At 50.5% G+C, this 26,265-nt stretch overlaps 2 protein-coding genes across 6 annotated transcripts in view; one reads left to right on the forward strand and one right to left on the reverse strand.

The window, feature by feature from the left end:
* The window catches only part of MTCH2 (mitochondrial carrier 2), a 274,703-nt gene that overhangs the window by 222,130 nt on the left and 26,308 nt on the right, over window positions 1-26,265 (reverse strand). For all 5 annotated transcript variants that reach the window (XR_015309194.1, XM_086959750.1, XM_086959748.1 and 2 more), the window contains exon 2: window positions 3,278-3,362. Coding sequence is in view for 4 of the 5 variants with exons in the window: in XM_086959750.1 (XP_086815876.1) it covers window positions 3,278-3,362 (85 nt within the window). In the remaining variant the exon portion in view is untranslated. The remainder of the gene's footprint in view (window positions 1-3,277; window positions 3,363-26,265) is intronic.
* LOC147729415 (phospholipase A2 crotoxin basic subunit CBb-like) lies at window positions 10,901-12,003 on the forward strand. Its single transcript, XM_086959921.1, has one exon. It carries the CDS (start codon window positions 10,959-10,961, stop codon window positions 11,535-11,537), a length of 579 nt encoding a protein of 192 aa, XP_086816047.1. The 5' UTR covers window positions 10,901-10,958; the 3' UTR covers window positions 11,538-12,003.

Below are 26,265 nucleotides of genomic sequence, written 5' to 3' on the forward strand. Positions count from 1 at the left end.
ATAGGAGCTGCTACCAGCCTTTATCTGATCAACAGAAACACAGCTTTAACAAGCACTCTTGAGAGAGGGGCTTTGGCTCCGCCCAAATGGTGATTCCCGTGAGTATAGATGTTGATTGGGCAGAAGTCTTCCCTTTACTCCTGAGGTACTGAGGATCCCCGGAGATCCAAGGTGAAATGTGTGCTGATGCACCTTTTGGCTTTTACATTGGCCCCCAAAGGATTAAGTTCCCGCTGGCATCCTGGTTGTGTCAGGCCCAGAGAGGTGTGGTTCCCAAGGCTGTAAAAGATCTTGTAGAGGTGCAGTGTGATAAGCTAATTAACAGATGGCGATTACTTCCCCGCCCCTTCCTTTCCTAGGAACTGGGTCAAGTACTGTTAGCAGCTCTGTTGTGTGCACAGGTCTCGGATTACCCTGCTGGTGCAGAGTCCCAGCAGGTGGAACTGGAATGCGATTATGGGATGGGCTGGGGATATTTGCCCATTCTTAAAGTTCTTCACTGAGTGCAGATCGGATGTTGGGGACTGTAAATGTACAGTCAGGGTGTAGATGTACCCTTAGATGGATACTGGTGCTTTGCAGAGTTCCAGTGAGGAGGGGGATCATGTTTTCAGTGGCTGACTGGCAGGTGAACTCCGACGACGTAGCTGGACATTTGATCTCCGTCTTTGAAGCAGAGAAATGCGATAAATGTAAAGGAAACTTTATTTATTGCTCTTTCGCAATCCACAAGCCCACTTGTGGGCTGCAGCACCTACTGTGCCATCCACCGTAGTGGGAGTTAAAACACACCTTCTGGAATCCCTTGGTAGCCAGACACCAACAGCATGAACTGACTCCCCAGACCGGTCAAAAACACTCCTTTGAAAAATAAGAAAACGTAATTTTGAACATCAAAAATAAGTCAGCCCTAAAGAGCACCTTGCTGCCCACAAGGTAGTGTGCATAACATTTAAGAGTGAAACATTGGAAATGGTGTGTTCTCCCAATGACCTGGCTCTTAACATTGTCACTGGTCAGCTGTAGCTGGGACATAGAAGACCAGCTGTCCGTGACTGAATGAGCCCTGAAGGACTGGACCTGCTCCTTATAATTACTAGGACAAATGAATCGACTAGAGGGATCAGTTGGAAGAGGTGTGGCGCCGCGGCTAGGGCGGCTGACTCCGGAATCTGGGGATCAAGGTTCGATCCCCGGCACCGGCGGCAGATTAGCTCAGCACCATGTGACTCTGGGCAATAGCTTGCTTAATTTTCCCGACGGCCCCCAGCGCCTAGAGAGACCCTAACGGGTGATTGTGCGCTTTACAAATGTGGATTACCTGTGTAACTGTAGGGGCATAAGAAGCTGCAAGAGGCCGTTGATCAGTAGCAAGTAAACACAACTGGCCTCTGCTGGACACATCTGCTTGAGAGTTGAAGTGTTTTTTCCTCGGGGCTTAAAAGTACACAGCTGTGGTTGTTTGGGCAGAAGAAAGTTTGGAAAATCTGAAAAAGATTTCCTCCACAGCTTCAGGGGAACCTGCAGGAAAAAATATCCGACCTGCAGTTCCACAGCATCGAACCTAATTTCAGCTTTAGCCCAGTAAGGGGCCACGCAGTTCATAAACAAACGATTAAGTCCCATTTTGCAATGAAAATACCAAAAGCTACACAGCTTCAGCGGGACCATCCGGTTTCAAGCATCAGACCTTCAGCTACTATCGAAGCAGCGGCAGCTCAAGGAGGAGTTTTATTCTTAAAAAGTTGTGTTCCGTGGTTGGACTTCCAGACTTCACCAGGAGCAATCCACTGATGAGAGCTCAATCGCAGTTCGGTCTAACAATTCCATACATGATCACTGGCACATTGTGCTTTTTGATGCTTTTTTCACTTTCCCTTTCGCCGCATTGGATTGTTGTTGTTTTCATCTTATTATACTCAGGTTTATTTCTTTTCATTTTCAAGTTCGTTGTGAAACTTTATTATGTTTTGTGTGACTCTTCTACTGTGTGTGCTCCGCTTAAATAATTTACACCTTTCCTTTTATTTAGCCCAGACTGTTTCGATTCCTGGAGCCACGGATTGAGCACAGGTTTATTTTATTTAATTTGTGTGACATTTAGCAGGTGCTCACCTTATCCTTTGAGTGGACACTTGTCCACCCAACTAATAATCCACTTTCCAACATCCATTCATTCATATTCTGCTTCTTTCCATGACTACATGGGGCAGAGGGTTAGCGCATTTCTCTCACAGGCTCCATTGCCCAGTGAGTAGCGGCATCTTTACCAATCGCATATGCACATTCGATTGAAAAGGAGCACAATTCCGTTTCTGGGATATTGGCCAATCATTTGGTTTTCAATGTGTTCCCTTTAAGGCCCCCTTGCATTTCTTTCCTTCTTCCAAATAGAGCCTTGCAGCTTCCGGGGCTGTCCTACCAGGCAGATTGCTTGCGTTCATTTTATGGTATGTGGCCAATACTTCTTAAGAAGCATCAATCTTTGAATGATATGGTACAATGTCTCAATGTTTTACTGTTCCAAGATGGCCGCCATGTTTGAATGCTTCACGTTGGTCACCAATGACCTGTAGAACCGTGATCTTGTTTACAGCAGCTTTTGAAAACGTGAATGCAGTGCAAGATTTGCCAAGCAGCGCTCTTAGAATGGCATAGTACATTCGTACCATAGTAGCCGTAACATAGCAAACATGCGGCTTCTAAACAGCACCTATACTGGACTGCAAACCTACACTACGCTATGTACAATTCTAAAGCAAAGTTTCTGCTTGCTGCTTTGTGTATTTTTTGTAAAAGGAATCTCGCGTCAGCGACATTTAGGCAGCAGGACGCTTGATTCTTTCCACTTGTATTCTTTGTCTTCAATGCTTGCTGTTGGATTGTTTTATTGTAAATAGTCAAGTGGGTTAAAGGAAGAATGAATCAGTGGGTGGATGAATGAAAGTGGGAGTGCATGGACGAGGACTTATTGACAGCCTGTACTGCACTCAACTCAGAAGCCAGCCCTAAAGGTATTGCCAAGGCTTGTTAACTTAATTAAAATTTTACACGAATATCTTGTCTGGTACAACAGATTGACTATATGCACAGAGGTCATCCATGCAGCTCAAGAGATCAGGAAGTCAGAGTTCTCTTTAACATATGAATAAACAGTTGTTCTCTACACCCATCCGTTAGACTCTGAGCAGAACAGTAAAGACACATCTGTAAAAGAGGAGAGAAGCACACAACGCTCAACCAAACATCAAATAGAATCGAACAGAACCGTGCTCACCATAAGCAAACAGACCGGGCAGCTGATTTACCTGTCGCCCAAACATGTTGCGACCCAAAGCAGGTGGATACGGCTCATGTCCCACCTGCAAGGAGAGAGAATGAGAATGAGTGACACAGCTGAGGAAACACAACACAAAGCTTCTTCGCAGGTCTGCGACCAGCATGCATACCACAACCGTGCGCACAATGCTACATCTGGGTGACACCAAGCTTACAGCGCCTCACATTCATTATTGGGAGCACAGAAGCATCTCATGTTCTGAGGGAGGTAACAGAGGCATCTTCACACCACTGAAGACACAAACATTAAAATATGTGAATATCTTCCAAGTACATTGGGAGTGTTGGCATGTATGGTTTCTGGAGCCAGACTCAACTAGAAGTACTTGGGGGCATGGCACCAGCAAAATATGTAACGGATAATAAAGGGCTAGAGAAGCCGAGCCTCTGAAAGTCATGCAGAAGTGGCCAAGTGGGGTTCTTAATTTTGCCTGAAAGCCCCATGCAGAGGAGGCAAAATGTGTGTTGTGGGGAGAGGGTGATGGGGCAGAAGGGCCAGACAAGTGGGAAAAGAAGAGACAAAGGCATCTAAGTGCTCAAACAAAGGGTAGGTGGTAGGATACCTAATGTTTCCAGAGAAGCCCTGGGAAGTGTGCCCTAATGGGAGGTCAGAGTCCCCTAGAAAAAACTGAAGACAGCTGTAGTGTCCGTTAGTAACACTTCAGACTGATAAGTTGTCAGACATTACCATATAGTTAAATCGAGACCTTGGTTAGCTCCATAATCGTACCGCATATCTAGCCGAAGTTGCACTAGTGTGGCTCGAAAAAGCTAGGCAACAATTCTTGGTGGAGCCATTTACCGCAAATTAAATCATTAGCACCATTGATGCCATGAATGGCTCGACCACATTAGGTCTCGATGGGTTTACGGGCAACTTTTACAAGGCCTACAAGTCCATACTAGCAACATACCTTCTGGAGGTGTACAATGAAGCTCTTGAAAAACGGGAGCTATCCTCTACTCGGCGGGAGGCAGTGATTTTTTTACTTCCTAAACCTGGCAAAGATCCGCTCCTCTGTGGGTGATTTAGACCACTGTTATTAAATATAGATAATAAGATTTTTGAGAAAATGATAGCATTGCAACTGGCTTTGCTGCTTGATCGGATTATTTTACCTGCCCAGAACGACATTGCCCCACACCGGTCCACATCTTAGAACCTCTGAACTCTTTTTGCCACCATCTCTAGAATAGACCTGAGGTTCCGGCAGCCGTGCCGTGCTCCTCGACACAGAGAAGGCTTTTGACTCCTTGGAGTGGCTTTTTTTACTGGCAGTCATGAGTAAGATGGGAATGCCGAAGGGCTTCATAGAGCTTACAGCCTGCTCTACACATCACCCACTGTTCCACTCAGGCTAAATGGTACGCTCTCGTCCCAATTTCAGCTTACCCGAGGCACCAGGCAGGGCTGCCCGCTCTCTCCATTACTATTTATTATAGCATTAGACCTGCTAGTGAGTCAACTACAAGAGCGGCATTCACATAAAGGGTTCCAATTCAAAACTAGTCCTCTGCTAATTTTACTCTATAAATACGATGTTGTATTAGATGTCCTCGGAAGCGTGTTTCCAGTCCAGGGAAGACATGGCTTGGCAGTTCGGGCTGGACTGTTCCCATGAGGCACACGGTCAGACTGATTTGCATATAGCCATGTCTGAACTAAGGTGGCAGAGTGGGCTAAAGAACGGTGATGGATTAAACCCAGATCTTTTGACTGGGTGTGAGTGTTTGATTGATTGATTCAGATGCTCCGTCCATCACCACCCCCCTTTGTACCGCTTTGGCCGCCATAAGTGTGGCAGGGTATGCTCAGACGTGAGTCCCTTTCTCACTTTGCCACTGGATTCAAGCAAGCCGGGCTGAAGACGGCTGGAATGCCAGAAATTGGTCCTCGTAAGCTTGTTTCCGGTCCAGGGAAGACATGGCTTGGCAGTTCGGGCTGGACTGTTCCCATGAGGCACAGGGTCAGACTGATTTGCATATAGCCATGTCTGAACTGGGGTGGCAGAGTGGGCTAAAAAACGGTGATGGATTAAACCCAGATCTTTTGACTGGGTGTGAGTGTTTGATTGGTTCAGATGCTCCGTCCATCACCACCTCCTTTTTTACCGTATTATATGTCCGGCGCCCTCAAGAGAATGTGGACCCTCTAGTTCAAAAGGTTATCCAGTTTGGTGGGTACTCTGGCTAAGTATAAACTGGGGTAAGTCAGACATTTTTCCATTGATGCCCAGCACTAGTAGACGGGATTGTGTATTCCCCCCCATGGTGTAACGACTCTACTAAGTATTTGGGGCATCAACATTCACATAGAGGCGGAGCAGACTGTTCGGCTCACTTACGGCCCTGCTATCCATGCGCTAGAGCAGCGAGTTGAACGGTGGATAAAGCTTCCACTCTCGATGGCCGGGAGAGTTGCAATCATTAAAATGGTTATGCTTCCTAAATTCTTGCATTTGTTTCAGAACATACTCATCCTGCTACCCAATAACTTTTTTGAACACTTCGCTCACATCGTATCAGACTGACATGGGGCAGAAAAAGGGCAAAAAACAGCTGGGACACACTGACCCTGCCATATGAAAGGGAGGGGGAGGGGGGTTGGGTTCCCTAACTTTTGGATTTATTTTTTAGTAACGCAGAGCAGCTTTGCACATTCATGGTACCATCCTGATGAACGCATCCCTTAATCCCAACTTAAAGCAGACCTCGTACATCCTTCTCCGCCTAAAACGATTTTGCCTAAGGGATTCCCCAGAGAGCCCCATGACATACAGTGTCCACTCCTTGCTGGGATTGGAAGAAACTGGCACGAGTGACTGGCGGTCACGCATAATACTCCCATGCACTGCCGATAGTCAACAACCCATGGTTGCCCATCACTGAAGCACACTTGCATCAAATTCCTTAGACACAAGTGGGGATCTATTTCCGAGAGGACACGTTTCTCATAGCTCTGAAGACGGGAGATTCAGCAAAGTAACCTTTATGGACCACCTCGTTCTCAGTAGCAGGGTTTGAAAAATCCAAAAAAATGTACAATTCCTACAGGACTAGTACCTTGAAAAATCTCCTCGACCTAACTGCAACCTACTTGACGCCGTCTCTGAAAACGGAGCAAATGTGACAAGATACCAAGATGTAAAGGCCTCTTTCGTGCTCATTAAGTTAGTGAGCAATAAAAAGGTCTTTAAATCTGGTCTTGTCACATTTGCTCCGTTCTTACAGGCAGAGGACAAAAGTCAGTTTGTCTTCCTACTCGCCAGAAAGGGAGAGTTGGACCTAAAAACAGCTTGTCTTCATTAAATTTAGCTCGCATATGCGAGCAGATTTTACGAGCCCCGAGTAGGCTTCGTAGTGCACGGAGCGCAGATTGCAGCGTTCCCGCTGGAGTCGGAATCTTTTTTACCACTAACAATGTTAATCACCAACACAGGGTGGGGCATCTAATTTCAAAGCTGTACAAAGCCTTTATGACATTAATCCCCACTAGAGATGACAAAGTCCAAGAGCTATGGGAACTCGACCTGGGACACCCTATAGAGGACTCCCATTGGTCCTTCTGCTGTAACTAGACTAAGGACGTTTCCCTGAATAGTCGTCACAAGCTGGTCCATTTTAAGTTCCTATGGAGGACATACATGTGCCCTGCTAAACTTAACTCAATAGACCCCTCTCAGCAACATATGTGCCCCAAATGTGGGGCGCACCACGCAGACTTTACTCACAAGACCAGGAACTGTGTATAAATAGGATAATGTAAACCGCTTTCCAATATTCTCCTAACACATATGAACCACCTTGATCTTCATCCAACACCAGAAGTGGCCCTACTAGGATATGTCCGTAATATTCCAAAGCAGTTGCGCCGATTCACCTCTATTGCGTTACAACTCGCTAAATGTGAAATAGCCCGTAACTGGGCCGATAAGGTCATTCCCACCACAAAGGCCTGGCTAAATAGTCTTATTTACTTTAACGCAAATTGTGACCGGTTTGTAACTACCCTACCTGTGACCTTCAGACCCAAGGACATATGGAGTCCTTTGAAGAATTATCTGCTTGAGGTTGAAGTGGCCACACCGTTGCAGCTGCCAGATGGGACAGATCCCACCGGAGTGGGTTGACCCTCCTTACCCCCGAAACCAGACTCGTCAATGGCATTCGTTAGAAGGTATTTTTTTTAAATGTAAGGGGACCATCATGAGTGAGATAGGCAATTAGAGCCTAGGTAATCCAAGTACTTACTGCCACTTGCAGAACGTGTTTGTTTGTGATTTTGACATCATATTGTGTTGCATTTACCGTATTGCTGCATTGAGAACATGCATCATATTGTTGGTATTTCATATGAAATCTTTTTTTTTAAAGGAAGCACAATATCTGCCCTGCCAGTCTAAAGTTCTCTGCAAGAAGGAGACTAAGGGAATGATGAGGAGTCTATGGTGGAACTGAAAGCAGCCTGTGGTAGTACGTCGATCAGACATGCAATTCCCAAGTAGGATGCCAAAAGTAAATACCGGGCTCATTTTTGTTCAATTGAAGGCCTAATCTTGGCCCATAACTCGCATGAATATTGACCTTGCAGAGTGCCCACATATAACAACCGCAGAGCACAATCTGTAATGGACTACATGTTGATCAAGCACTGGCCGAGGATTGAGAATATGAAGGTGCAATGGACCTGGAAAGCAATCACCAATCCCTCTGTCTGGACCAAAAATACAGCGGATCTTTAGTACCCAGAGAAACTGAAGTCAAACAATACCTGGGATCCTGGGAGACAAATTAGATTGAGTAGAAATATTGAAGCAAACAAAAAAAAGAGTGAAAAACAAATGTCAACAGATGACTTGAAAGAACAGATATTAAATGGATCAGTGGATACAGCCATATATTACACTCTATGACCTGTTATTGAATTAAATAACCGAACGTTTTTCGAAAACATCCACTTTCCAAAAATCCGTGGTAAGAAAAGGAATCCGCAAAGAGTGGTGGTTTGATGAAGAATGTTCAGCAGAGTAAACCGCACTGCAAATTGCCAGGCGTGGCGAATCTTCCAGACAGGTACTAAGGGCTGGAAGAGTACGTCAAAAAATCACGAATTGAAAAGATGTATATAGAACTATAGGCCCGAAAGTGGAAGGAGCCAGAACAAGCCACCCTGGAGAAGGATACATGTGTTTTTTGGAGGAAGATGGGGATTGGCTTGGAGTAAGGAAAAACTTCCCAGAATCAAACATCACAGAAGCAGCCTGGATTAGACACGTTAATTCGAGCTTCAATCCTGCAGTGATCCGCCCCAGAGAATGTACATCCGCGGCCTCCACTAAAGAGCGAAAACTTGTCCCCCCAACAAGTGTCAATCCCTCCAAAACTCTCTCGAAAGTGATATATGGAGCTCCCTTAGGGAAAAGCACCAGGACGGAATAGGATTCCCGCAGAGGTTTTTCTTGCAGATGTGGACTGAAATACACAAAACGTTTTGTAGCGATTGTAATGGCAAGCAACTTCCCAGATTCCTGGTTAAATAGTATTGTACCAATATATAAGAAGGGACACAAAGAGGACCTACAGTTTATAGCCCAATAAGTCTAATCAAGACCTATTGTAAAATGTTCTCCTAATTGACCGTCAAGGCAGTGGAGGAGTGGGTCACAGATTCCCAAGTGCAGTATAGAAATGAATGAAAACTGAAAGCCAATCAAATAAATACGTTATTGCTAGGAGTGCAACAATTCATGACTCCCTTGCAAACTATAACTTGCACGCCAACTGAGTGAAACTTGGACACATTTCCTTTTGTCCATTGGACCAACCTTGCATGGTCAGGTTTGTGCCCAATAAACCCATTGTGGACTACATGAGGCCCCTTCGAATCCAGTTCAAATATCCTGCTTTGAAATCTCCACAGCAGAAAGACATTGCTCCTTGTGTTTTTGTCTACACAATGTGAAAAACCTTTCCAGATTTCCTGAGCCTGAGGATTTACAGACAAGCTCATTCTTATTTGTAAGGTAAGAAAAATACAGCTATTATCACAACATACACAAATCACTACCGCGTGTTACATGCACCATAACACGACAAGGTGATTTACAATGAATACTGCAAGTTTATTATAAGAACTCACTAAATGTATGGTCACCAGAAGCAACTGGTTCAAGATACTTAAACTCTACCATAAATGCTATCCGGATGAAGTCTTTGAAGTTGTAGTAATAAAGCCAGCTATTAAAATGATGTTTGGACTACAGAGTTCTGGAGGGGAAGAACACATTGTCAAAGTTCCCACAGGCATTGAGAAGCGTAAACTTCCCCAAGTGTCATTACATTTTGTGATTGCAGATGTTTTTGAAGAAGGGCCCTGACATACCTACGACTATATTTGCAATGTCTAGTGTAACGTGCTAATATGCACAAGAATACAAGATTGTTTCAGAACTGTCCTGGTGACATCGCAGTGCTGAAAATGCAGCCATGAGCTCTGCCCCTCAACTCCCCACCGAGCCTCTGCTATTCTGAGGGAAGTAATTACAGGTTGCAAAAGCTTTCACCACTAGAGATCTTATTTCCAGCTGCTCAGAGCAAAAGGCTCACTCCAGCCCCTGCTCCAGTGAACTCTCGATTAGTCAATCCTGCTTCGGGGTGTGCATTTCACTGCTGGCTGCTGAGCAGGTCAGAAGAGAAAGACTGCTTTTACTACAATCAACTAAACAAGGCTCACGCGTAAGAATCTGGAGACTAGCATCGATTGGACTGAGAAACAAGAAGACATGAGAAAAGTTCTTCCACAACAAAGATACTGAAGACAAGACTGCAAGGAATCTGAGGGGACTGTATCAGGACGCTCAAATACCCTGGAAGAATTATCAATGGTGGCAGTGAAGCGAAAACAGGAATTAGACACAACTTGGCTAGTGCTGCACAGGAATCAGGTTGATAAAACATTTTCTACATTTTTTGAAGAAGTTAAAGATTAAGTCACAGATTCAGTGACTGAACCAACATTGCAAGAAGCGCCTTTTTCACCCAAGAGAGAAGGGAACCACCTTAGCCACACAACAGAACATAAGAAACAGATTAATCGACAGTGACTGCAGACCTGAAGGCAGCTGACCGTATAGAGGCATCGGCAGCCCCACTACACAGAGCTTCTTGAAACACTTTAACAAATAAACAGCAACTGAATAGAACAATGATGCAGAAATGTGTGACGCAGAGAAAAGGAGAAAAAGAGTGTTATCTATTTGAGAAACTGTAAATCAAGCTTCCAGGGAGTGGAGCAACCAGCAGTGCAGAATCGAGGAGGTTGAAGGCGCACCAGAGGCACCAGAAGTGCTGAAAAGGACCTCAAGCTACACGATACAAAGGAGAAGTCCAACAAGTGAGTAAGAGCAAAATTATATTTTAAAGAGAAACACGAAATGAAGGAGGAATAAGGGCAACAGGTACTTGATAAAAACGACAAGGAGAAGTCCTAAGACAACCAGAACTGCCATGATTGCATCACATGCCTCCGGCAGCCGGTGCTGAGCGAGCATTAGAGCATTAATGGTGCAGAAGAGTCCCTGGGGAGAAGTGGTGGCTGCAGGACACACCGGCTATAGCTCATGAAGGTCTTCCACATGGAGGGGACTCTTGCAACTTTGATCCTCCTCTCTGCGTTGGCCAATCACTGCAGCAGCCTCACGCGGGAGAAGCGCAGCTTGTTAGACATGGCAGCAACACTCTGGTGTTATCGGAATCGCCTAGGGATCTCACTGCTGGGAATTAACCTCTATGGCTGTTACTGTGGGACGGGGGGATCCGGAGCAACTGTGGATTCTGTGGATCTATGTTGCTTCCTCCATGACTGCTGCTATCACCACTCAAGAGTTTTTCTCAAGTGTCGCAGCAAAGTCAAGTGGCAAAATTATTCCTTTAGGTGCAAAGGAGCAGAGACGTACTGCATGTCAAGGGGCATGTGTAGCCGCATGGCCTGCGAGTGTGATAAACAGTTTGCGGAGTGTCTAATGAAAGCAAAGCCCAACACGGCACATTTCTTCTACGACAAGCAACTGCTGTGCCCAGGACCAAAGAGCACCTGCCCAGATAACTTTCCAAATCGGTCAGAGATTCTAAGCTGGCCACGGACTACTCCAATATCTCAGAATCGATCACCGCCTCAACACCAGACCCCGGAAAAATGAAACGTGCGGATGCTTGACAAGTTAACATGTTTGTGTGTCACCATCAGATCCCACAACCTTGGACAAAAGATTGGAAGCTCCATGAGGGGCTGAACCTCTACCACACGCAGGGACTGGTTTCTCAACAGATCATCCAGGAGCTCCAAGCACAGAAAGTCACTACATACCTCAGAAGAAGGCTGCAACCGTCTCTACACAATAAAAGCTTCGAACAGACTTTAAAAACAAATACACTCTGACTCCCATTAAAAAGGTCCAGACAGACAACGCATCAGTGATGGACCGCAAGTACAGGTACTGTGCGCCTCTCTAACGGACATGGCCTCTGGCTGAAAAACATGACGAAGTGTCAAAGCTTTTTAAAAGTTCCTATGCAATCAAGGATACTGCACAGAGGCTCCACGTACAGATCTCAACAGTTTAACCTTGACGAAGGCTGGCAACTGGCCTCTGCGTGAATGCCATCCACCTCTCAAGCTTGGCACTGCACTCATCAGATCCGGAATCATTCTAAAGGGGTGGGTGGGTGAGCTCTGAGCAAACAGAAATGGCGCAGAGTGGATGCCAACCATCTCTCGCATAAATATTAGGTACTGCACTCCAAACAGACATGGACTGTTGCTCCAGCAGAGACAGTGAGGAGCAGATACTGACCAACCGGTCATCTGTTCAGACCCCTTTCACAGGCTGACCAAACAATTAGTCATCCAATCAATGCATGGGCACAAACTGAAAGATACTTGACAGCGACTGACTGGGCTTCAAGCGGATACTGACCGTCTCAGGCAGACCGCATCATCAAAGCACAGACACTGACCGTCTGACAGTGTCTGGACTTCAAGCGGATACGAACCATTCAGACAGAGCACCGAGATACAACCCCCAGACACCACCATCAGAGCACAGACGCGGACCATCTCTCAGACAAAAACAGAGCACTGGACTCCGTGCCCCAAACACCATCATCAGAGCACACACAGATACTGATAGTGTCTCAGCTGGAGGCTAGGCACAGCCCAACTACTGATACCAACCAACTCTAACAGAGCACTGGGCTTCATCTCCCAGACAAAGACTGGACACCAGGATCGTAACAAAGATACTGACCACATCTCAGCCAAAAGCAGGTCACAGAGGATACCAACCCACCACCCCCTTCAGACAAACAGAGAACTGGGCTCTGTCTGCCAGACAAGTGTTCAGGACCAACATCACAGCACAGAATCGGACCATCATTTGGCAAAAGCATGGAAACAAGAAGCAGGAGTACTGAACACTGGTCAGACAAGAGCTGCGCAACTGGCTCCAAGTACATACACTTGGACTACAACTTCTAGACATAGACCGTGCTCTGAAAAATGGTTCGCCTTTCCGAGACTGGGCGCTGCAGAGGCACAAACCTATTGCAACATCCACATGGTTCACATTTTAACCTACAATAAAAGAGCAACTCAAGAAGAAGCAAATAGATCTTTGTCACACAGACAGCCGTAAGTACCCAGGGACCTTGAGAAATAGGAGGTCAGTATAAAGCTCAGTCGAAGCCAAGAGCAAAGTGATGGCACTTCCAGCAGGGCAGCGTCCTTTTTGAAAGTGATGGGAGTCACGCAACAACTAGAAACACCCTGGATGGTCTGGTAAAGTTGAAGGATGTGGGAATAACCTAAGCTCTGACATGGGGGTTTTAGGAACGTGAGAGGGTAGAAATAGTGCATGCTCTAAGTTGCGCTATCCAGGTATGGACGATTGGTGGGAATAGCCTAGACTATGGCATGAAAAACCAAGCAATGGAAGGGGGGCATGTGGGAGTATCACAGGATCTGGCATGAGAAATCCAGGAAAGGGAGGGATGTGAGAATAGGGTAGGGTCTGGGAATGGGAGTGTTGCGGTTACAGCAAAGGCTCTGGAACAAGAGATCAATCAATCAATCAATGACATTTATAGAGCGCGCTACATACCCGTAGGGTCTCAAGGCGCTGGGGGGGGGGGGGGGGGGGGGGGGGGGTGCCGCTACTGCTCGAACAGCCAGGTCTTGAGCTTCTTCCTGAAGGAGAGGTGGTCTTGGGTCAGGCGCAGGTCGGTCGGGAGGGAGTTCCAGGTCTTGGCGGCCAGGTAGGAGAAGGACCTTCCTCCTGTAGTCGCTCTTCGGATGCGGGGGACGGCGGCGAGGGCGTGGTTGGCTGATCGGAGGTGGCCCTTGGGAGCGTAGAAGTTGACTCGGCTGTTGAGGTAGCTCGGGCCTTGGCCGTGTAGGCTTTGTGTGCGTGGGTGAGGAGGCGGAAGGTGATTCTTTTGTTGACGGGGAGCCAGTGAAGGTCTCTCAGATGTCCGGAGATGTGGCTGGTTCCTGGGATGTCGAGGATGAGTCTGGCTGAGGCGTTCTGGATCCGCTGGAGTCTCTTCTGGAGCTTGGCGGTGGTACCGGCGTAGAGGGCGTTGCCGTAGTCCAGTCGGCTGGTGACGAGGGCCTGGGTGACGGTCTTCCTGGTCTCCGTGGGGATCCACCAGAAGATCTTCCGTAGCATGCGTAGGATGTTGAAGCACGCCGAGGAGACGTTGTTGACTTGCCTGGTCATGGAGAGGGAGGAGTCCAGGATGAAGCCCAGGTTGCATGCATGGTCTGTCGGTTTGGGTGCGGTGCCCAGGGCGGGGGGCCACCAGGAGTCGTCCCAGGCGGAGGGTGAGGAGCCCAGGATGAGGCCCTCCGTCTTGTCCGAGTTCAGTTTCAGGCGGCTGGTCGTCATCCACTCGGCTACCTCTTTCATCCCTTCGTGCAGGTTGGCTCTGGCGGCGGCGGGGTCGTTGGTCAGGGAGAGGATCAGCTGGGTGTCGTCGGCGTAGGAGATTATGTTGAGGTTGTGCTGGCGTGCGATGGCCGCGAGGGGGCTCATGTAGACGTTGAAGAGGGTGGGGCTCAGAGAGGATCCTTGAGGGACGCCGCAGATGACTTCGGTGGCCTCTGACTTGTACGGTGGTAGGCGGACTCTCTGTGTTCTTCCGTCGAGGAAGGAGATGATCCATTCCAGCGCCTTGTCCTGGATTCCGACGTTGCTGAGGCGCTGTACTAGGGTGCGGTGGCAGACAGTGTCGAATGCCGCGGAGAGGTCGAGGAGGATGAGGGCCGCTGTTTCTCCGTTGTCCATCAGGGCTCGGATGTCATCGGTGGCGGCGATGAGGGCGGTCTCGGTGCTGTGATTGGCTCGGAAGCCGGACTGTGAGGGGTCGAGGGATCCATTCGTCTCGAGGAAGGCGGCCATCTGCTTGTTGACGGTCTTCTCGATGACTTTGGCTGGAAACGGGAGGAGCGAGATGGGGCGGTAATTCTGGAGTTCGGTGGGGTCCGCTGTGGGTTTCTTGAGAAGAGCGCTGAGTTCGGCTTGCTTCCAGCTCTCAGGGAAGGTGGCGGTGTCGAAGGATGTGTTGATGATGTCTCGCAGGTGGGGTGCGATGACAGCGTCAGCCTTGTTGAAGACGTGGTGAGGGCAGGGGTCAGTCGGTGATCCGGAGTGGATGGAGTTCATCGTGCGGATGGTGTCTTCGGTGCTGATCGGGGTCCAGGCGTGTAGGGTGGTGGTGGGGGGTGGTTGTTCGGTCTTGGTGTGCGTTGGTTGGTTGTTGGATATAAAGATAGGTAGATATAAAGTAATCGTGCAGCTTCTGCCCAGAGTAGTCGAGGTGTAGGAAAGTGTGAAGACATACAGGAGGAGATATTAGGCCAGCTGAAGTGAGGGAGCAGGCTAGCAGCACATAAGGCGCCAGTACTGGAGCTTGGGGTGGGGAGAAGAGGGTTAAACCGAGGTATTATGTGGTAGCATTAAGGAAGTGTGGGTGCAGAAGAGCTAGAATGATGGTACTTTAGGCCCAGACAAATAGAAAATTAAATAGGGTGGGCAGAGTGACGCATAGACCCAGGCATCAGACGCAGGACAGGGAGGAGGTTGGAAACATTTGAAAAAGAACAAGTTCGAGCACAGACACCTAGAAAGAGCAGTCACATCGAGAAGTCTCAGGACCTGGAACGGCGGCTAAGAAATGGGTGAGGACAGAGGGTAATCCCATATACAGAGACTCAGCAATGGGAGATGCTCCAGTTAGAAGCGGGCCTAAGAGTGACCTGTAGGGCTGACAGGCAAGAGCAGAGGAACAATGGGACCCTGGTTAGGACAGGTCAGGGCAAGGACACAGGGCGAGGTCGACCAAGAAAGGGCTACGCCAGAGCGGTTGCACTAGGGGTGGGAGGTGCCTTGAGGGGAAAGGCCAAAGCACTAGGATATACTACCTGAAAACAATGAAGTTATTTCAAGGCGTGCATGGCTTCTGCTGAAATGCAATCAGAGCCAGCAGAGGAACGAAGTGCAGAGATGAACTGCCGCTCCATTAAAACTGAACACCACTGTCCCAAAGGGACTTCAATCGAGTGTCCCTCTGTAAAGAGAATTGCTGGATGCTCTTATCGCTGTTATTCTCATAACAACGAGCTGCTCCTACGTATTGTCCTGCCCATGAATGCTTTCTTAGTAGCGTGAAAATACGCTTTGAAAGTTCTGAAATTCAATTGGGTGCAGATGCCATAGGATAGAGCTGGCATTGAGCACGTCTGGCCGTTTGTGAAGTTAGGAGATTTATGTTCGTGTGTGGCCTGCATGGAGAGCCGGCCACCCTTTCTTCCTGCTGGTCTCACTGGATCTTTTTAATAAATAACGTGCTGCACAGGGTGAATTTGGGGACGTACTTACACTGCATTGCCTGTTCTTTGTACCTGTTGCGTGGTATTATTCAATAAACATTTACAAGTTTTAAAAACAAACAGTGTGCATGTCATAAAATATGAAGCAGACCTGGGACCGATCTCGCTGGCACCATGAAGGGCCATTTAAATCCAGACAGAAGTTCACTGAAATGATGCAACTCTAGGTTATCACCTTGCATCTGCAGTAAGAATACCCTGCTGACACTCCCAGATACAAGGCCTCGGGGCTATAACTAAAGATGTAATAAAAGCAGTAATTTACAGAAGTTCAAGAAATTGGCTGCCGGCACTCAAGACACAAAACATTTTTTTTTTATTTCGGCTTATTTTTAATGCCTGTGCCCCACTATAAGAAAGCAATAACCCCCTGCAGCATTTCTATTCGATGGGCAAAGGATAACGATCTGATTCCTCTGAATCAAACAGGGTTTGTCGCCAAATCAGGTACCATGACAAACTTACTGGCAGTTTCCACTATCATCGACAAAGCTTTACTAACACGCAGGCTGGTCTTTTGCTGCTTTGTTGATTTCAAAGCAGCATTTGATAGAGTGCCCAGGGCGGCCCTTTGGAAAAAACTGACTCAGTGGGGTATTCCAAACAAGATACTGAACCCAATCATTCAACTCTACTCTGACACCTGGGTTCGAGTGAAGCTAGGGTCCAGCTCGCATCTATCGCGAAAAATCATGACCTCACGTGGTGTCAAACAAGGATGCGTACTGGCCCCCCTTCTCTTTAACCTATTTATAGCCGACCTGTCAAGTACCCTAGATAAGGTAAACAGCCATCCACCTAAAATAGGAGGTGCGGCATTATGCAACCTTTTATATGCAGATGACCTGGCCCTGTTTAGCCTTACTAGAGTAGGGTTACAAAGGCTTCTTGATGCACTGTCGCAACACACGTTTGATAGCCATCTAGAAATTAATATGGAGAAAACCCTGATAGTACCATTTGGTAAGAAACGCTACAGTTGCGGTGGCTGGTCAATCAATAAAACAAGTCTTACGATTGACCAATCATACAAATATTTAGGCGTTCACTTGGACTCCAGGGGCAACTTCACAAAGCAAAGCAGTGCGATCGCAGCCAAAACTACGGCTCTAGGGGTATCCCTGGCCAAAATATCAAAGAAACTCTCAGGCCCAACCCTTGCCCCCTTACTAGAAGTCCTTAGAGCAAAGATTGGGCCAACACTCTCATACGGCATAGAGATCTTTAAAGGTAAAATGAATACTGCCCTAAACAAACACACCACTAAAATCTACAGAAAGGCACTTCACTTGCCGAGCACCGCCTCCCCGGCTCAGATTAGATTAGAGCTAGGACTAACTAACTATGAAGCCTCCAATGTCGGCACCTATCTTAAGCTGTGTCACAAACTAAGACAGGCCGATCAAGGTACACTAGAATCTTTAACCTGGAAGAAATCAATGAGACCAACCCAGGGGGAACATTTGGCTGCCTCTTGAATGACTATATTCTCCAAATGTCAGTTGCCGAACTCTGGGCCCTTAACCCCAGTCAGACCGTTTTTAAAAATATAATCAAAAAATGCGTAAGAATGAAATCTCTGGCTGCAGACAAAGCTCTAGTCACAAAACGTAGTCACTCTTGGGCAGTAGTCAATTCCTACAAACGACTAACCCCTGCTGCCTACCTCTCCACGACATTTTCACTTCATCTAAAGCGCTGTCTGATTGCTCTAAGAATGGGAGATTGGCGCTTTCTTCAAAATCTACCCACTTGGCGCCGCACGAAGAAGGCCACAACATGCAGAGGATGCGGGTTAGCAAATGAAACAATTTTGCACGTGGTCTGCCTCTGCCCTACATTTAATTCTCAACGCAGGCGTCTGCTTAAGCCAGAATGGAACAGGCTGGGGGTTCGGTCCTGCAGGCATGCCATTACTGCTGCTTTGTCTTTAGATAATATTATTTTAAGCATAAATTTGGCCAAATTTATTCAGCAAGTATACCGTAACCTAGATAAAATGGACACTGCTGAGGTCTCTGCTCATCGCTAAATCTGAATATGCATTTTAATAGAACTTGCAAAGACCGGAAGGGCTAATCTTCAATTTGTAACGTTTTAACTGGCATGCTTTAAGCCACATTTTATTGTTTGCTTCTCTTTTAATCATTCTTTTACTTCATAAAATTGTATATAATGTGATTTGTGCGACCTTTTAAAGATATGTTTTATATCTAAATAAAGGAATTATTATTATTATTATTATTATTATTATTATTTCTATTCGATGCAACAGTACGAAGCGAAAACAGAATGAGATGACCGGTGGAGGCGCACAGGGCGAATATGAAAGGTAAAACCGTCCCTACAGGTGCCTTCGAAAACTGTCCACAGCCCAATCAAAGGAGGAGGATCAGCAGGGCAGAGAGACAGCCACTGACACGCGCTCCCGGAAGGGGCTGGTACCCCTTCTTGGCTTTTATATCTTTTTCATTTTAGACATTCTGCTGAAATATCCCTGCTCAGAAAATGCTGCACCCAATGGTCGCACAAGCGGCTCACGAGTTGAATTATAGCCTGTTGTTCAGATATGAAACATCACTTTTGAACCCCTATCACAGCTGTTTCTTGCACCCAAAAGGGGCCTCTGGTTTAACCAAACGCAGGACTAAACCACAGAACAGAAGCTCCAGGCTCCCAGGTGGAGGCACCAAGCCTTCGCTGGCTGGTGCAGCTGGCCCTAAAACCACAGGTCAGAAGCTCCAGGTGGAGGCACCAAGCCTTCGCTGGCTGGTGCATCAGTGAAGCTGGCCCTAAAACCACAGGACCGAAGCTCCAGGCTCCCAGGTGGAGGCACCAAGCCTTCGCTGGCTGGTGAATCAGTGAAGCTGGCCCTAAAACCACAGGACCGAAGCTCCAGGCTCCCAGGTGGAGGCACCAAGCCTTCGCTGGCTGGTGCATCAGTGCAGCTGACCCTAAAACCACAGGTCAGAAGCTCCAGGCTCCCAGGTGGAGGCACCTAGCCTTCGCTGGCTGGGGCATCAGTGCAACTGGCCCTAAAACCACAGGACAGAAGCTCCAGGGTCCCAGGTTGAGGCACCTAGCCTTTGTAGGCTGGGGCATCAGTGCAGCTGGCCCTAAAACCACAGGTCAAAAGCTCCAGGTGGAGGCACCAAGCCTTCGCTGGCTGGTACATCAGTGAAGCTGGCCCTAAAACCACAGGACAGAAGCTCCAGGCTCCCAGGTGGAGGCACCAAGCGTTCGCTGGCTGGGGCATCAGCGCAACTGGCCCTAAAACCACAGGACAGAAGCTCCAGGGTCCCAGGTTGAGGCACCTAGCCTTCGTAGGCTGGGGCATCAGTGCAGCTGGCCCTAAAACCACAGGTCAGAAGCTCCAGGTGGAGGCACCAAGCCTTCGCTGGCTAGTGCAGCTGACCCTAAAACCTCAGGTCAGAAGCTCCAGGCTCCCAGGTAGAGGCACCAAGCCTTCGCTGGCTGGTACATCAGTGAAGCTGGCCCTAAAACCACAAGACAGAAGCTCCAGGCTCCCAGGTGGAGGCACCTAGCCTTCGCTGGCTGGGGCATCAGTGAAGCTGGCCCTAAAACCACAGGACAGGATCTCCAGGCTCCCAGGTGGAGGCACCTAGCCTTCGCTGGCTGGTGCATCAGTGAAGCTGGCCCTAAAACCACAGGACAGGATCTCCAGGCTCCCAGGTGGAGGCACCAAGCCTTCGCTGGCTGGGGCATCAGTGAAGCTGGCCCTAAAACCACAGGTCAGAAGCTCCAGGTGGAGGCACCAAGCCTTCGCTGGCTAGTGCAGCTGACCCTAAAACCACAGGTCAGAAGCTCCAGGGTCCCAGGTTGAGGCACCTAGCCTTCGCTGGCTGGTACATCAGTGAAGCTGGCCCTAAAACCACAAGACAGAAGCTCCAGGCTCCCAGGTAGAGGCACCAAGCCTTCGCTGGCTGGTGCATCAGTGAAGCTGGCCCTAAAACCACAGGTCAGAAGCTCCAGGCTCCCAGGTGGAGGCACCTAGCCTTCGTAGGCTGGGGCATCAGTGAAGCTGGCCCTAAAACCACAGGACAGAAGCTCCAGGGTCCCAGGTTGAGGCACCTAGCCTTCGTAGGCTGGGGCATCAGTGAAGCTGGCCCTAAAACCACAGGTCAGAAGCTCCAGGCTCCCAGGTGGAGGCACCTAGCCTTCGTAGGCTGGGGCATCAGTGAAGCTGGCCCTAAAACCACAGGTCAGAAGCTCCAGGCTCCCAGGTGGAGGCACCTAGCCTTCGCTGGCTGGTACATCAGTGAAGCTGGCCCCTAAAACCACAGGTCAGAAGCTCCAGGCTCCCAGGTGGAGGCACCAAGCCTTCGCTGGCTGGTGCATCAGTGCAGCTGGCCCTAAAACCACAAGACAGAAGCTCCAGGCTCCCAGGTAGAGGCACCTAGCCTTCGCTGGCTGGGGCATCAGTGAAGCTGGCCCTAAAACCACAGGTCAGAAGCTCCAGGTGGAGGCACCAAGCCTTCGCTGGCTAGTGCAGCTGACCCTAAAACCACAGGTCAGAAGCTCCAGGCTCCCAGGTAGAGGCACCAAGCCTTCGCTGGCTGGTACATCAGTGAAGCTGGCCCTAAAACCACAGGTCAGAAGCTCCAGGCTCCCAGGTGGAGGCACCTAGCCTTCGCTGGCTGGTGCATCAGTGAAGCTGGCCCTAAAACCACAGGACAGAAGCTCCAGGCTCCCAGGTGGAGGCACCAAGCCTTCGCTGGCTGGTGCATCAGTGCAGCTGGCCCTAAAACCACAAGACAGAAGCTCCAGGCTCCCAGGTGGAGGCACCAAGCCTTCGCTGGCTGGTGCATCAGTGAAGCTGGCCCTAAAACCACAGGTCAGAAGCTCCACGCTCCCAGGTGGAGGCACCAAGCCTTCGCTGGCTGGTACATCAGTGAAGCTGGCCCTAAAACCACAGGTCAGAAGCTCCAGGCTCCCAGGTAGAGGCACCAAGCCTTCGCTGGCTGGTACATCAGTGAAGCTGACCCTAAAACCACAAGACAGAAGCTCCAGGCTCCCAGGTGGAGGCACCAAGCCTTCGCTGGCTGGTACATCAGTGAAGCTGGCCCTAAAACCACAGGTCAGAAGCTCCAGGTGGAGGCACCAAGCCTTCGCTGGCTAGTGCAGCTGACCCTAAAACCACAGGTCAGAAGCTCCAGGCTCCCAGGTGGAGGCACCTAGCCTTCGCTGGCTGGTACATCAGTGAAGCTGGCCCCTAAAACCACAGGTCAGAAGCTCCAGGCTCCCAGGTGGAGGCACCAAGCCTTCGCTGGCTGGTGCATCAGTGCAGCTGGCCCTAAAACCACAAGACAGAAGCTCCAGGCTCCCAGGTAGAGGCACCTAGCCTTCGCTGGCTGGGGCATCAGTGAAGCTGGCCCTAAAACCACAGGTCAGAAGCTCCAGGTGGAGGCACCAAGCCTTCGCTGGCTAGTGCAGCTGACCCTAAAACCACAGGTCAGAAGCTCCAGGCTCCCAGGTAGAGGCACCAAGCCTTCGCTGGCTGGTACATCAGTGAAGCTGGCCCTAAAACCACAGGTCAGAAGCTCCAGGCTCCCAGGTGGAGGCACCTAGCCTTCGCTGGCTGGTGCATCAGTGAAGCTGGCCCTAAAACCACAGGACAGAAGCTCCAGGCTCCCAGGTGGAGGCACCAAGCCTTCGCTGGCTGGTGCATCAGTGCAGCTGGCCCTAAAACCACAAGACAGAAGCTCCAGGCTCCCAGGTGGAGGCACCAAGCCTTCGCTGGCTGGTGCATCAGTGAAGCTGGCCCTAAAACCACAGGTCAGAAGCTCCACGCTCCCAGGTGGAGGCACCAAGCCTTCGCTGGCTGGTACATCAGTGAAGCTGGCCCTAAAACCACAGGTCAGAAGCTCCAGGCTCCCAGGTAGAGGCACCAAGCCTTCGCTGGCTGGTACATCAGTGAAGCTGACCCTAAAACCACAAGACAGAAGCTCCAGGCTCCCAGGTGGAGGCACCAAGCCTTCGCTGGCTGGTACATCAGTGAAGCTGGCCCTAAAACCACAGGTCAGAAGCTCCAGGTGGAGGCACCAAGCCTTCGCTGGCTAGTGCAGCTGACCCTAAAACCACAGGTCAGAAGCTCCAGGCTCCCAGGTAGAGGCACCAAGCCTTTGCTGGCTGGTACATCAGTGAAGCTGGCCCTAAAACCACAAGACAGAAGCTCCAGGCTCCCAGGTGGAGGCACCAAGCCTTCGCTGGCTGGTACATCAGTGAAGCTGGCCCTAAAACCACAGGTCAGAAGCTCCAGGCTCCCAGGTGGAGGCACCAAGCCTTCGCTGGCTGGTACATCAGTGAAGCTGGCCCTAAAACCACAAGACAGAAGCTCCAGGCTCCCAGGTGGAGGCACCAAGCCTTCGCTGGCTGGTGCATCAGTGAAGCTGGCCCTAAAACCACAGGTCAGAAGCTCCAGGCTCCCAGGTGGAGGCACCTAGCCTTCGTAGGCTGGGGCATCAGTGAAGCTGGCCCTAAAACCACAGGTCAGAAGCTCCAGGTGGAGGCACCAAGCCTTCGCTGGCTAGTGCAGCTGACCCTAAAACCACAGGTCAGAAGCTCCAGGCTCCCAGGTGGAGGCACCAAGCCTTCGCTGGCTGGTACATCAGTGAAGCTGGCCCTAAAACCACAAGACAGAAGCTCCAGGCTCCCAGGTGGAGGCACCAAGCCTTCGCTGGCTGGTGCATCAGTGAAGCTGGCCCTAAAACCACAGGACAGAAGCTCCAGGCTCCCAGGTGGAGGCACCAAGCCTTCGCTGGCTAGTGCAGCTGACCCTAAAACCACAGGTCAGAAGCTCCAGGCTCCCAGGTAGAGGCACCAAGCCTTCGCTGGCTGGTACATCAGTGAAGCTGGCCCTAAAACCACAAGACAGAAGCTCCAGGCTCCCAGGTGGAGGCACCAAGCCTTCGCTGGCTGGTGCATCAGTGAAGCTGGCCCTAAAACCACAGGACAGAAGCTCCAGGCTCCCAGGTGGAGGCACCTAGCCTTCGCTGGCTGGTACATCAGTGAAGCTGGCCCTAAAACCACAGGTCAGAAGCTCCAGGTGGAGGCACCAAGCCTTCGCTGGCTAGTGCAGCTGACCCTAAAACCACAGGTCAGAAGCTCCAGGCTCCCAGGTTGAGGCACCAAGCCTTCGCTGGCTGGTACATCAGTGAAGCTGGCCCTAAAACCACAGGACAGAAGCTCCATGCTCCCAGGTGGAGGCACCAAGCCTTCGCTGGCTGGTACATCAGTGAAGCTGGCCCTAAAACCACAGGACAGAAGCTCCATGCTCCCAGGTGGAGGCACCAAGCCTTCGCTGGCTGGTGCATCAGTGAAGCTGGCCCTAAAACCACAAGACAGAAGCTCCAGGCTCCCAGGTGGAGGCACCAAGCCTTCGCTGGCTGGTGCATCAGTGAAGCTGGCCCTAAAACCACAGGTCAGAAGCTCCAGGCTCCCAGGTGGAGGCACCAAGCCTTCGCTGGCTGGTACATCAGTGAAGCTGGCCCTAAAACCACAAGACAGAAGCTCCAGGCTCCCAGGTGGAGGCACCAAGCCTTCGCTGGCTGGTGCATCAGTGAAGCTGGCCCTAAAACCACAAGACAGAAGCTCCAGGCTCCTAGGTGGAGGCACCAAGCCTTCGCTGGCTGGTACATCAGTGAAGCTGACCCTAAAACCACAAGACAGAAGCTCCAGGCTCCCAGGTGGAGGCACCAAGCCTTCGCTGGCTGGTGCATCAGTGAAGCAGGCCCTAAAACCACAAAACAGAAGCTCCAGGCTCCCAGGTGGAGGCACCAAGCCTTCGCTGGCTGGTGCATCAGTGAAGCTGGCCCTAAAACCACAGGACAGAAGCTCCAGGCTCCCAGGTGGAGGCACCAAGCCTTCGCTGGCTGGTGCATCAGTGAAGCTGGCCCTAAAACCACAGGTCAGAAGCTCCAGGCTCCCAGGTGGAGGCACCTAGCCTTCGCTGGCTGGTGCATCAGTGAAGCTGGCCCTAAAACCACAGGACAGGATCTCCAGGCTCCCAGGTGGAGGCACCTAGCCTTCGCTGGCTGGGGCATCAGTGAAGCTGGCCCTAAAACCACAGGACAGAAGCTCCAGGGTCCCAGGTTGAGGCACCTAGCCTTCGTAGGCTGGGGCATCAGTGCAGCTGGCCCTAAAACCACAGGTCAGAAGCTCCAGGTGGAGGCACCAAGCCTTCGCTGGCTAGTGCAGCTGACCCTAAAACCACAGGTCAGAAGCTCCAGGCTCCCAGGTGGAGGCACCAAGCCTTCGCTGGCTGGTGCATCAGTGAAGCTGGCCCTAAAACCACAGGACAGGATCTCCAGGCTCCCAGGTGGAGGCACCTAGCCTTCGCTGGCTGGGGCATCAGTGAAGCTGGCCCTAAAACCACAGGACAGAAGCTCCAGGGTCCCAGGTTGAGGCACCTAGCCTTCGTAGGCTGGGGCATCAGTGCAGCTGGCCCTAAAACCACAGGTCAGAAGCTCCAGGTGGAGGCACCAAGCCTTCGCTGGCTAGTGCAGCTGGCCCTAAAACCACAGGTCAGAAGCTCCAGGTGGAGGCACCAAGCCTTCGCTGGCTAGTGCAGCTGACCCTAAAACCACAGGTCAGAAGCTCCAGGCTCCCAGGTGGAGGCACCAAGCCTTCGCTGGCTGGTGCATCAGTGAAGCTGGCCCTAAAACCACAGGTCAGAAGCTCCAGGCTCCCAGGTGGAGGCACCAAGCCTTCGCTGGCTGGTACATCAGTGAAGCTGGCCCTAAAACCACGGTACAGGATCTCCAGGCTCCCAGGTGGAGGCACCTAGCCTTCGCTGGCTGGGGCATCAGTGAAGCTGGCCCTAAAACCACAGGTCAGAAGCTCCAGGTGGAGGCACCAAGCCTTCGCTGGCTAGTGCAGCTGACCCTAAAACCACAGGTCAGAAGCTCCAGGCTCCCAGGTAGAGGCACCAAGCCTTCGCTGGCTGGTACATCAGTGAAGCTGGCCCTAAAACCACAAGACAGAAGCTCCAGGCTCCCAGGTGGAGGCACCAAGCATTCGCTGGCTGGTGCATCAGTGAAGCTGGCCCTAAAACCACAGGTCAGAAGCTCCAGGCTCCCAGGTAGAGGCACCAAGCCTTCGCTGGCTGGTACATCAGTGAAGCTGGCCCTAAAACCACAAGACAGAAGCTCCAGGCTCCCAGGTGGAGGCACCAAGCCTTCGCTGGCTGGTGCATCAGTGAAGCTGGCCCTAAAACCACAGGACAGAAGCTCCAGGCTCCCAGGTGGAGGCACCAAGCCTTCGCTGGCTGGTGCATCAGTGAAGCTGGCCCTAAAACCACAGGACAGGATCTCCAGGCTCCCAGGTGGAGGCACCTAGCCTTCGCTGGCTGGTACATCAGTGAAGCTGGCCCTAAAACCACAGGTCAGAAGCTCCAGGCTCCCAGGTAGAGGCACCAAGCCTTCGCTGGCTGGTACATCAGTGAAGCTGGCCCTAAAACCACATGTCAGAAGCTCCAGGCTCCCAGGTGGAGGCACCAAGCCTTCGCTGGCTGGTACATCAGTGAAGCTGGCCCTAAAACCACAAGACAGAAGCTCCAGGCTCCCAGGTGGAGGCACCAAGCCTTCGCTGGCTGGTACATCAGTGAAGCTGGCCCTAAAACCACAGGTCAGAAGCTCCAGGCTCCCAGGTGGAGGCACCAAGCCTTCGCTGGCTGGTGCATCAGTGAAGCTGGCCCTAAAACCACAGGACAGGATCTCCAGGCTCCCAGGTGGAGGCACCTAGCCTTCGCTGGCTGGTACATCAGTGAAGCTGGCCCTAAAACCACAGGTCAGAAGCTCCAGGCTCCCAGGTAGAGGCACCAAGCCTTCGCTGGCTGGTGCATCAGTGAAGCTGACCCTAAAACCACAAGACAGAAGCTCCAGGCTCCCAGGTGGAGGCACCAAGCCTTCGCTGGCTGGTACATCAGTGAAGCTGGCCCTAAAACCACAAGACAGAAGCTC

This window comes from Lissotriton vulgaris, chromosome 2_2 (genome assembly GCF_964263255.1).
Source record: "Lissotriton vulgaris chromosome 2_2, aLisVul1.2, whole genome shotgun sequence".
NCBI classification, from domain to species: Eukaryota; Metazoa; Chordata; class Amphibia; order Caudata; family Salamandridae; genus Lissotriton; species Lissotriton vulgaris.

Coding starts and splice junctions, on each gene's coding strand:
- LOC147729415 (XM_086959921.1), top strand. CDS start 10,959: ATGAAGGTCTTCCACATGGAGGGGACTCTTGCAACTTTGATCCTCCTC.